Here is a 12239-nt window from a genome sequence, read left to right as displayed (position 1 = left end):
CTCATCCTTTCAAAATGTTTCCTTCAAAAGAAATGTTACAAAGCAGGCTCATGATTTAAAAAAAAAAAAAAAAAGGATAAAAGTGAAGTTACTCTGCTTACAGTGAACTTGGGTCTGGGGCAGTGTTAGTGGATGGCACTCAGGACCTAAATGAAAGAGAACATAGTCCAATCTTACTCAGCTTCACTCTCTTCTCCCTGATGATTTACAAATACAGCTGCATATACTGTGACACTCCTCACTGTCAAAGAGACAACCTAATTCTCCTTTTCTTGAATCTTGACTGGACTTAATATTTTGCTATTTATCAGTTGGATATGGTACAAGTGAGGCTATGTAACTTCTGAGGCTAGGTTATGAAATTGGTGGCTTTCACCTTATTGTCTCTTCCTCAGATTTTTCACTATGGGACAAAGAAAGAGGATTCATTAAAAAAAAAAAAAAAGTTGACTGTCACTAAGAACAATGAGCTTTATGGCATTTTATGTACCTTAATTTTAATCCCCCAAAGCCTTATAACCAGCCTTATAACTGGATGTGGAAACCAGCATCCAGCCAGCCACTAGATGGAAAGGATGAGTTTGGAGCCCACTAAAAAAACCTACCACAGAGTATTTTTTCAATTGTCTCTGCCAGTTCTCTGGAAAAGTTCCATTCTCAAGGCTTGCCTTATTTGACCTTACTCAAATCTCCCTCTTGTGAACAGCAGTATTCCCAAGGTGTTTGTAAGAAAATAGAAGCCATTGTTTAACATGGCACTACTTGATATGAATTTATGTTCCAACCACTAAAACCAATAATGAAGAAATTAAAGAATTCTTCTACCAACTTCTTCAGTCTGAAATTGATCAAACATGCAATCCAGGCATATTGATAATTACAAGTGATTGAAATGTGAAAGTTGGAAGCAAAGAAGAAGGATGAGTAGTTGGAAAAGATGGCCTTGGTGATAGAAACGATGTTGGAGATCTCATTATAGACTTTGTAAGGCCAAAAGATTCTTCGCTGCAGATACCTTTTTCAATAACATGAATGGCAGCTATATACGTGGGCCTAGCTTGGAGGCCTGGTATGGCACTATGGGTTAATGTCTTGGTCTGCAAGGTCAGTTTGAATTCCAAGGTTGGCAGTTCAAGCTCACCAGCCGCTCCTCAGAAACCTTATAGAGGGTTGCTATGGGTCTGGTAGCGTGGTGGTTACCAATCAGGCTGCGAGCCTCAAGATCAGCAGTTCAAAACTACCAGCTGTTCCACGGGAGAAAGATGAGACTTTCTGTTCCCATAAGGATTTACAGCCTCGGAAACCCTGTACAGGGTTGCTATGAGTCGGAACTGATGCCATAGCACATAACCACCACTAACCATGGGTCGGAAGTGACTTGAGGGCTCTTAACACCACCACCACCAAATAGAATACACAGAAATCAAATCGATTACATTTATCGGAAGAGGTGATGAAGAAATGATGACAAAGACAAGGGCCGGCTGTGGAACAGACCATCAATTGCTCATATGCAAGTTCAAATTGAGCCAAAGAAAATTAGAACGTCCACAAGGGCCAAAATACAGACTTGAGTAGATGCCATCTGAATTTAGAAACCATCTCAAGAAAAGATTTGACACACTGAAAATTTGATATCACAAAACAGGAGTTGTGTGATGATATCAAGAACATCACACAGAAAGAAAGCAAAATGTCATGAGAAAAACAGGAAAGAAAGGAAAGACCAAAGTGGATGCCAGAAGAGACTCTGGAACTTGCTCTTAAACAGAGAGAAACTAAAGCAATGAGAAGAATTGATGATGCAAAACAGCTGAGCAGAAAATTTCAAAGAGCAGATTTAGAATAACAAGTATTATAATGAAATATAATACTTGGAGTTAAAAAACCAAAGGGAAGAACACATTTAGCATTTTTCAAGCTGAAAAAGCTTAAAAAGTCATACGTCAGGTTGCAGTATTGGAAGACATTGAAAAAAAATGTTGAATGATGTAGAAGCACCAAAAAAATTGATCAACATTCAATCTTTTCAAGAGGCAGCAAGAACTCATCATACTGAAGGAATAAGTCCAAGCTGCACTGAAGAAATTAGTGATAAGAAAGATGCTAAGAATTGACAGAATACCAATTGAAATGATTCAACAAACTGATGCAACACTGGAGGCACTCATTTGTCTATGCCAGGAAATCTTCAACAGAGCTACATGGCCAACCAACTGGAAGAGATCCATATTTGTGTCCATTTCAAAAGAAAATTGACCCAATGAAATGAGAAATCATTGAACAGTATCATTAATATCATATGCAAGTATAATTTTGCTGACGATAATTCAAAATCTGTTGCAGCAGTACATTGACAGGGAGCTGCCAGAAATTCAAGCCAAATTCAGAAGATGGCATGTAACTAGGGATATCACTGTTGACATCAGATGGATGTTGAATGAAAGCAGAAAATACTAGAAAGATGTTTGCTTGTGTTTATTGACTATGCAAAAGCACATGAATATGTGAATCATAACAAACTATGGATAACATTGTAAGGAATGGGAATGCCAGAACACTTAATTGTGCTCATGGAAAATCTTTACATAGACCGATAAGACAAACAGATATAGGAGATACTGTATGGTTTTAAATCAGGAAAGGTATGTGTCAGGGTTGTATCTTTTCACTGTACTTATTCCATCTGTGTGCTGAGAAAATTATCTGAGAAGTTGGACCGTATGAAGGAGAATTCTTGGATTGGATAAAGGCTCATTAACAACCTGTGGTATATAGATGACATTATATTGCTTACTGAAAGTGAAGAAAACTTGACGCACTTACTGATGAAAACCAAAGACTACAGTCCTCAGTATGGATTATAACTCAATGTAAATAAAAAAGTTCACAACTGGACTAGCAGATAATATCGTGCTAAACAGAGAAAAGATTGATGTGAGGGATTTCATTTTACTTGGATTCACAATCAATGCTCATGGAAACAATGGTCAAGAAACCAAAGGTTGTGCTATTATGTCAGGCAAATCTGATGCAAACAACCTCGTTAAAGGGTTTAAAAGCAAAGAGATCACTATAAGGACTAAAGAGCACCTGATTTAAGCCTTGGCATTTTCAACTGCCTCACCATTGGACCAATAAATAACATCATGATAAATGGAGAAAAGATTGAAGTTGTCAAAGACTTATTTTGCTTGGGTCCAACATTCATGGAAACAGCAGTCAAGTAATCAGACGACATATTGCATTAGGCAGATTTGCTGTACAAGACCTCTTTAAAGTGTTCAAGAGCAAAGATGTCAGTTTGAGGACTAAAGAGTGCCTTATCCAAGCCAAGTTTTAAAATTACATCATACAAAAAATGTGAAAGTTGGACAATTAATAAGGAAGACGGTAGAAAAATTGAGATATTTGAGTTATGGTGTTGAAGATGAGTATTAAAAGTACTATGGACTGCCAGAAAAACAAACAAATCTATGTTGGAAGAAGGGTAGCTAGAATGCTTCGTAGAAGCCAGGATGGCGAGACTTGATCTCCCACACTTTAGATATATTATCAGGAAGGACCAGTTCCTGGAGTAAAACATTGTGCTTGGTAAAGTGGAGGGTCAGCAAAAATGTGGAAGATCTCCAGTGAGATGGATTGGTACAGTGGTAGCAGCAATGGGCTCAAGTGTAACATGATTGTGAGTGTGGTCCAGGACCAGATAGTGCTTCATTCTGTTGTACAAAAAGTCACTATGAATTGGAATCAACTGGTGGTACCATGGCACATAACAACAACAACAACAAAGACAATATAACGTATGTATGTGAAAGCTGTACAATGAATAAGTAAGGCCATAGAAGAATTTATGTACTTGAATTAGAGTGGTGGTGAAGATTATTGGAAATACTATGGAGTACCAGAAAAACAAACACATTATTTTTGGAAGAGTGTGATGAGACTTAGTCTCACCTACTTTGGACATGTTATCAGGAGGTCCCAGTTTCCAGAAATGGACATCATACGTGATAAAGTGGAAGGTCATTGGAAAAGAGGAAGACATTCAATGAGATGGATTAACACAGTGACTGCAGCAAGGTTAAAATACAACAAATTATGAGACTGGCACCTTTGAGAGCAGTGTTTTTATTCTGTGGTATTTGGGGTCACTGTGAGTTAGAAATGATTCAATGGTACCTTACAGTAGCAACAACAATAGTAACACACAGTAAAGGAGGGAGAATAGTAATATACAGGAGCAAAGTTCTTGTATGCAGTTGACATTAAGTTGGTATTTATCAGAACTAGATTGTTTTAATTTAATATGAACAATTGCAGAAAAGGAGACTAGCAGAACAAAAAGGACAGATTATATAAGCAAATTAACAAATAGTGGGTTTAAACCCTACATTATAGGTTAAGCACATTCAATGTAAGTTGACTAAACACTTCAATCAGATGGCAGAGATTGGAACAATAGGTTAAAGAACAGTCCATCTATATCCAACTATATGCTGTCTGCTGGAGATGCACTTCAAATTCAGAGACACAAATGTGTTATATGTACAAAGAAGAGAAAGCTATGTCATGCAACTAATAACCAAAATGGGGGTAGTAGTGACTATACTAATGTTAGACAAAATAGACTTTGAAACAAACATTGTTAATAGAGACAAATATTTTATAATAAAAGACTCATCATGAATATAAAACAATTATAAACATGAATGCACTTAACAGCAGAGCCCTGAAATATATGAAGCAAAAATTGACAGAACTGAAGGCAGAAATGGATAATTCAACAAGAATATAAGGGTGAATCAAAAAATTTTCACACTCTGGCTGTAGAATTTACTTTAATCAACTTTTAGAAAAGACAAATACAGTCTTTTAGTAAAGACAAAAACAGACCCCTTGTTTTTCAATATACTTTGTCCATCTGTCAACAATCTTTCATATTCCCATATTAAAAAAATGTTTAAGACTGAGCTGCAAGCCACAAATGTACCACTGTCTTCATTTTTTCATAAGAGGTGGCTCTTCTTCCTCTAAGGACGGCTTTCAGGGAACCAAAGAGGTGAAAGTCCGATGGAGCAAGATCAGGACTAAAGAGAGAATGCTTTAATACCTCAAAATGAAGTTTCTGAAGAGTGTCAAAGGTATGGACAGAGGTTTGTGGATATACATTGTCATGCAAGATCAGAAACTCTTGGATAGCCTGAGAGTAAAGGGCAGAGTAGGGATGGAAACAACCTCAATCACCAACTCAATCACCAAAAAAACTCAATCAAGAAAAGTTCAAAAGTCAACCATCAGCTAGAAAATTGATGCTTTTGGGTCTTCTGTGATTATCAAAGGCCAGTATTGGAACACTATCAGCAAAAAGGTTCAACAATCAACAGTGCTCATTACAGTGGATTTACTAAACTTCTAATTAAATGCAGAGGACTGCTATTAAGGGCATTGCAATCTGCATGACAATGCACATCTGCACACCTCTGCCCACACTGTTGACACTGCTGTTTGGACGCCTGAAAGCGGTCCTTCAAGGATGAAGGTTCACCTCTGCAGAGGAAGTGACGATAGCGGTGCATTTGTAGTTCACAACTCAGCAAAAAAATGTTTTTTAATAAGGGAATACAGAGGTTCGTTGACAGATGCACAAAGTGTATTATAGAGCAAGGAGATTATGTCAAAAAATGATGGATTTGTCTTATCTAACAGTTGATTAAAATAAACTCTGCCACCAGAGGATGGATATTTTCTGACTCACCCTTGTAGTTGAAGATGTCAGTGTTCCAGTTTCATTAATGTATAGAACAAGCAGGAAGAAGATCAACAAGGTGATAAGATCAATAGAAACATTATATATCATCTACATGGATAGAGATATCTATAGAAAACTATACCCAGCAGCAACATACACTTTCTTCTCAACTATATACACAGAGCATTCTCGATGATTAATCAAATGTGTGCTCATAAAATAAGCCTTAATAAATTTAGCAGGATTAAAATCTTATAAAATGTGCTGTCCAACTACAGTGATCTGGTAATAAAAAAAAGTAACAAAAGGAAGTTTTGGAAAGTCACAAATTTATGGAAAATAATACATTTATATACATAATGAGTGGGTAAAATCAGATAATACTATGAGATGAATTGAAACAAAAACACAATCTGATAAGTCATCTACAAAAACCCACAGCTAACATCTCATTTAAGCTGAACATTTTGTTTTTTTTTTTTGCTTAAGAGAAAGAAAATAAGAATATCTGCTCTTACTGTTTCTACTCAGCATTGTTCAGTTGGTTGTAGCCAGGGTGATTAGAGAAGAAAGGAAAATATGGACACTCAGGTTGAAAAAGAAGTAATGAAAGTATCTTTGTTCACATATGATATAACCTTATATACAAAAATCGTTAAAGAGTCTATATACAAAAGAAAACTACTAAAACTAAAAAGCAATTCAAGAGGGTTATAGTATATAATATCAATATGTAAAAATAAGTTGTAGTTCTGTTCCCTAGCAATGAACTATCAAAAAATAAAATGAAGAAAATAATGCTGTTTATAATTGCAGAAAAAAAGTCATCAGATATTGTGACATGTTCAGTAGTCACAAATTTGTTTAAGTGTCTATACCTTGGTAGTTTTGCAAGCTGCCCCCATCATTTCTCTGTTCTCTGTGAGCATATGTCAAGCCTTCTGAATGATATAAATGGTCAAAAGCATCCATATTTTAAGATTAGGAACCTTTAGCTTAAAGCATTCTGTAACCTAAAGTTTAAATTCCTGTGGAGAGGAGAAAAACAAGTCAACAACAAAATAAAATCTAGGGTAGACCAAGTTCCTCACAAATCCATCACATTCTGGATAAAATGTTGCTACTCTTTTACCCTACTCAGTTTACTAAGACTAACACCTCAGTTGCAGATACGTCTTGCTTTTATTAAGACATTAACTGACATCCTTTATGTTTAAGGTCTTAAACTCAATTATTACTATGTTGCTGCAGCTGTGGTTGTTACTGAAGTGATATTTTCATATCCAAGTATGTTCTCTTTACTGGTGTAGTTATTGATCATAGATACTTCTCCATGTGGCTTATTTTTAGAGTGTAACCACAGTCCATCCTATGATACTTTGTCCAGTAGTAGGAATATGTTTCTAGTGGTGGGAAGTGTGGGACTTCTGCAAAATTACTCTGTTAAATACAATTTCATGACCTAACAAAGAAGTACTGTTTTATATAAATAAGAATATAAATCAGGCTTGCTTTCTCAAATCTACATTTTCCTCTACTGATCGAGGCAGCAGCCATTTCAACGTTGCTACTGCCTCTTTGTAGTTGAAAAGCATTTAAAAGTTTAGAAATTGAATGGTTAATTTTAGTATCTCTGGTGAAGATTATCCTCAGACTCAAAATCCCATGGCAAAGTAACAAGTCTGGATTTCTTCTTAACAACAACAACAACGATGGCATCCTGGTATGGCAATATAGGATAAGCACTAAACTATTAATTATAAGATCCGTGGTTCAGACCTACCAGCTGTTCCTCAGAAACCCTATACAAGGTCACTATGAGTCAGAACTCTAGTGGTACAGGGGCTAGCATTTTGGTTGCTGAAAGGTTGATGGTTCAAACCCACCAACCTCTATGAGGGAGAACCATGTGGCAGTTTGCTTCCATAAGCTGTTGTTGTTGTTGTTGTTAAGTGCCGTCGAGTCGGTTTCGACCCATAGCGACCCTGAACAGGGTTTCCGAGGCTGTAAATCTTTACGGGAGCAGATCGCCTCATCTTTCTCCCGCGGAGCAGCTGGTAGTTTCGAACTGCGGACCTTGCGGTTCGCAGCCCGATTCGTAACCACTACGCTACCAGAGCTCCTGTACAGCCTTGGAAATCCTATAGAATAGTTGTATCTTGTCCTATAGGGCCTCTCTAAGTCAGAGTTGACTTGATATCAGCAGGCAAATGATATATTTGAGATTTCCTTGTGTAAATGGCCCATTTGGATATTTCAGAAAGCAAACAGGAGAGGGAAGGACAGTGAAAACACTGAAAAGATTAACACCTGATTCCAGTGAAATAGAAGTCTACGGCACAAATCCAGAGTGAAACCACTTACTCTATAATGTTGAGATCTTTTATTCAAATTTTCATTTCAATATGCATAATATCCACATGCTTATAGGTTTGTTTTGCTGCAGGATTCTTCAAAGAACATAGAGGACGGAGAAGTTATGAATGGTGTACAGACAGAACTTCTGACATCACCGAAAATTAAGGATGCAATAAGGTATTCCCTTGCTGTGAATAAGAATATTTATTACTTTTGATATTTATTTCTGTAATAGTTTACAGTTATTCTTATTTTATTGGAAAGTTCAATAGGTAAGTAGAATAGTGGGGCGAAACCATTCTTGATGCTAAAATTAATTACAGTATTTAAGCTTTATTCCCACTTTCTTCAAAAGGTATGAGTACTTACTTACAAACATATGTACAGATGAAACTCAGTTCTTCCAATACTTTTCTGCCACCTGGATGTTTTTCTTTGTTTCTTAATGTTTTTGAACCTCAATTTAAAGTGAATATGTAGAGTTTCATTGTGGCTGAATGTTTTACTTTGACTTCAAATCCCTGAGTATTGCTTTGAATTGTATTTTAACAGTCTTGCAAAATTTTGCTTACTGTATATAAAATGAAGACAGTCTTGTCAACCATGATTTAAAATTTTATAATCAAAGTAACTCATAATATGAAGTTAGTTACAGTCAGTGTACAAGTGCCTCCTTGGCTTTGCACTAGTTTCTAATTTAGGACTGGGTACTGCATGGGTTCAAATCCTGCTATTATGCTTATAGTTACATGCAATTTGGTATGTTACTCATCTTTCTTGGTCTTAGTTTATGATCTGTAAATGCAAGGATGTGAAACTGACGGGGAATGACATCACCATGAAGAACATTTCAAGATCTGTCCTGAAGTACAGTGCTGTCAGTGAAAAGATAAAATCCATATGCCTACAAGGAAGGTCAATTAATATAGCTATTATTCAAATTTATACACAAGCCATTTATACCAAAGATGAATACATTTAAGTGTTTTACCAACTTCCGCTGTCTGAAATTGATCACACATGCAGTCATGCAGGAGCCTTAGGGAGGAATGCAAAAGGATAGAAGTAAATACTCTTCACTGTTGGTACGTGGATGGAACTGCAACCATATAATGAAGCAAAATATATGATCATTTCTAGTGATTGGAATGCAAAAATTTGAAACAGAAGAACGGTCAGTATTTTGAATAACTGGCCATGATGATAGGATGAAACAGTAGAGAGAAAATATCACCTTGGTGATAGAACGAATGCAGGAGATCACATGATAATATTTCAAAAGTCTAATGATTTATTCATTGGAAATACCATTGTTCGGCAACATAAATAATGACTTTACCTGTGGACTTACCACTCAGCTGCTAATCAAAAGGCTGGTGATTCAAACCCACCTGCCAATCTGTGGGAGAAAGATTTGCAATGGAATACACAAGGATCAAAATGATGGCATCAGTGAAAAGAGGTGATGGAGTAGCTCAATATCTTCAGTCAGTACAAGGCCAAAGGCCCACTGTGGAACAGACCATCAGTGGTTCATATGCATGTTCAATTTGAAGCTGAAGAAAATTCAAATAAGTCCATGAGTGCCAGAGTATGAATTTAGTAGATCCCACCTGAATCTAGAGACTATCTCAAGAATAAGTTTCACATCTCACAACATGGTTTAACCTGGAGGACATTACGCTGAGTGAAATTAGTCAATCACTAAAAGGGCAAACTATCGTATGATACAAATGTTGTAAAAATTAAAAAAAAAAAAAAAAAAAAAAGAGTTTTCTTGATAAAAGAAGCAATCTTTGATAGTGACAGGTGGGGGGAAATATTCATGGACTAAAAGGTGGATACATGTTCACACGGGTGACAGGGCAGGCAATATACAACAAAAAGGGAGAAAATATGAAGGTACAGTAGGAGACAAAGGAGGAATGCAATAGATAAAGTGGACAAAAGTAAATACTGTTAACTGTTGGTATGTAGAGGGGATTGCAACCATATAATGAAGTGAAGTACAGGATTTTTTTTTAATGTAAAACTGATGATTGGCTCTGTAAACCTTTACTCAGTTCACCAGAAAAGGTTAAAAAAAAAAAGTTTCAGATATTGAACACTAATGGCTGAAGAGCAGACAAGTTGTAAGATACAGGAAGAAAGTAAAAGGTCATTAACAAACAGGAAAGGAAGAAAAGACCAAAATGAATGTCATAAGGAACTCTAAATGTTGTTGCTTTTGAATGTAGAGTTGTTGTTAAGTGCCGTGGAGTCAATTCGAACCCATAGCGACCTCATATAGGATTTCCAAGGAGCAGCTGGTGAGCTTGAACCGCCAACCTTGCAGTTCAAATGGTTTTGCAGGCTGGTGCATTAACCCAAGGAAGAAATGATGAAGTATAAGATCTGAAAAGAAGATTGCAAAGGGTGGCTTGAGAAGAAAAAGTAAGGTATTATAATGAAATGTACAAAGACCTAGAGCTAAAAAACCAAAAGAGAAGACCACACTCAGCATTTATCAAGATGAAAGAACTAAAAAAAAAAAAATAAAAAAATTCGAACCTAAATTCATAATATTGAATAATTCTTTCTCTTTTTTCAATTCTTCAGCCTAAGGAGATGCCTGACCTCTGAAAAATCTTTTTTTTTTTTTTTTTTTTTAAGGAATATTTTTTTTTTTTTTTTTTTCTTAAAGTTTTTATTGTGAATTGAGTGAAAGTTTACAGGGCAGATAATCAGTTTTACATTCAACAAATCATGTTCTTTGTTTCATGACAATGATGATAATCCTCTCCATTTACCCTCCGTTAACAGTATTACTCTATATTTATTTAGCTTTTTTTTTTTTTCTTTGAAACACTCAGGCATATATAATAATTTAAACCACCAAAGCGTACATTCTGCAAGTCTGCCTCCTGGCTGCCAGCTCTCAGTCCTTCTCTTTCCATGAATCTGGAGTCCTCAGCTGCTCCTTCTCTCCGTGTCCCCATCTCTGCCTCCATCTCTGGTGTCTGTGCTTCTCTGGATAAGGTCCCACATTCCGATTGTGCTCTTCTCCCTTGATGGTCCTAGGGTCCTCTGTTTCTGTACTTTAAGATTAACTACACACCTATTTTTGTTACAAAACTTCTACGTTTAAAATTTTGACAGTCACAATTAGTCATGATAACAGTTGCTCACTGTTGAATCATAAGAATCTTATCCTCGTCTCTTTTCACCAGACCTATCTAAACAAGATGAATGTCTACTCAATGGGGACTCTATCTTCCCCCGCACACTATGAAACTAAACTCCCTCTTGAAAACTTGTAAGCCAGGCACTTCATGTCTATATTGTCCCCTCATTTTAGCTAGCCCATGTCTAAGTTGCCCATCCCTGTCTTCCCTATCTAGCTAGCATCAATACTTGATGTGAAGACTCTTTCCCTCTCTGTTTGGTATTTTGAATTACTCCATCCATGAATATAGGTTAAGTTCATCAAATTTTACCCTTGTTTAGCCTTTATAAAAAATTGTTTTTGTTTTGTTTTTACCTTCCTGTAGTTGAGTTCTGATTATCAAGCCAACAAGGTTAGGTCAAAGGGGTACTATCTGCAAGTTTGGGTGTTTCCTGACTTCATGTCTGCTGGATGCTTCACTCTCAGCTCTAGCCCTCCATGGAAGAATATACTAATATTTTTATTGTTAATTTTTTACCCGATCTTTTCCCCTAAATTACTATGTATAATAAAATGAGATATATTTGTACATACTTCTGTGCTGTCACTAATAATTATATAAAAAAAGAAAAGTATGACAGATTGTTGTTGGTTGTCAAGTACCAGGGAGTTTGTTCTGAGTCTTAACAACCCTGTATAGGGTTTCTGAGGCTTTAAATCAATGCAGGAGCAGAAAGCCTTGTCTTTCTCCCTCATAGTGGCTGCTGTCAGGCTTCAACTCTGGGCCGTGTGGTTCTCAGTCCAGTGCTTCTCTTATAGAGCCACAAAGCTTCCCTTACCATAGGTAGACACGTTTATATTGCGTTAAACAGCCAAGAGTTGGGGTACAACGAAAGGTTTGTTCATATGGAAATAAAAGATCATGGAATTTTTTTCCATGAATTTTTGAAGACCCCTCCTAGATGTGGAGCATTTAAAATAGAA

At 36.4% G+C, this 12239-nt stretch overlaps 1 protein-coding gene across 3 annotated transcripts in view; it reads left to right on the top strand.

Moving 5' to 3' along the window:
* PARD3B (par-3 family cell polarity regulator beta) overlaps positions 1-12239 on the top strand; it is a 1706387-nt gene that overhangs the window by 908717 nt on the left and 785431 nt on the right. For all 3 annotated transcript variants that reach the window (XM_006861955.1, XM_006861956.1, XM_006861957.1), the window contains exon 5: positions 8199-8287. In XM_006861955.1, coding sequence (XP_006862017.1) covers positions 8199-8287 — 89 coding nt within the window. The remainder of the gene's footprint in view (positions 1-8198; positions 8288-12239) is intronic.

This window comes from Chrysochloris asiatica, unplaced genomic scaffold, assembly GCF_000296735.1.
Source record: "Chrysochloris asiatica unplaced genomic scaffold, ChrAsi1.0 scaffold00045, whole genome shotgun sequence".
Classification (NCBI taxonomy): Eukaryota; Metazoa; Chordata; class Mammalia; order Afrosoricida; family Chrysochloridae; genus Chrysochloris; species Chrysochloris asiatica.
The sequence above is the reverse complement of the archived record's forward strand: the minus strand, read 5'-3'. Positions and strand labels throughout refer to the sequence as shown.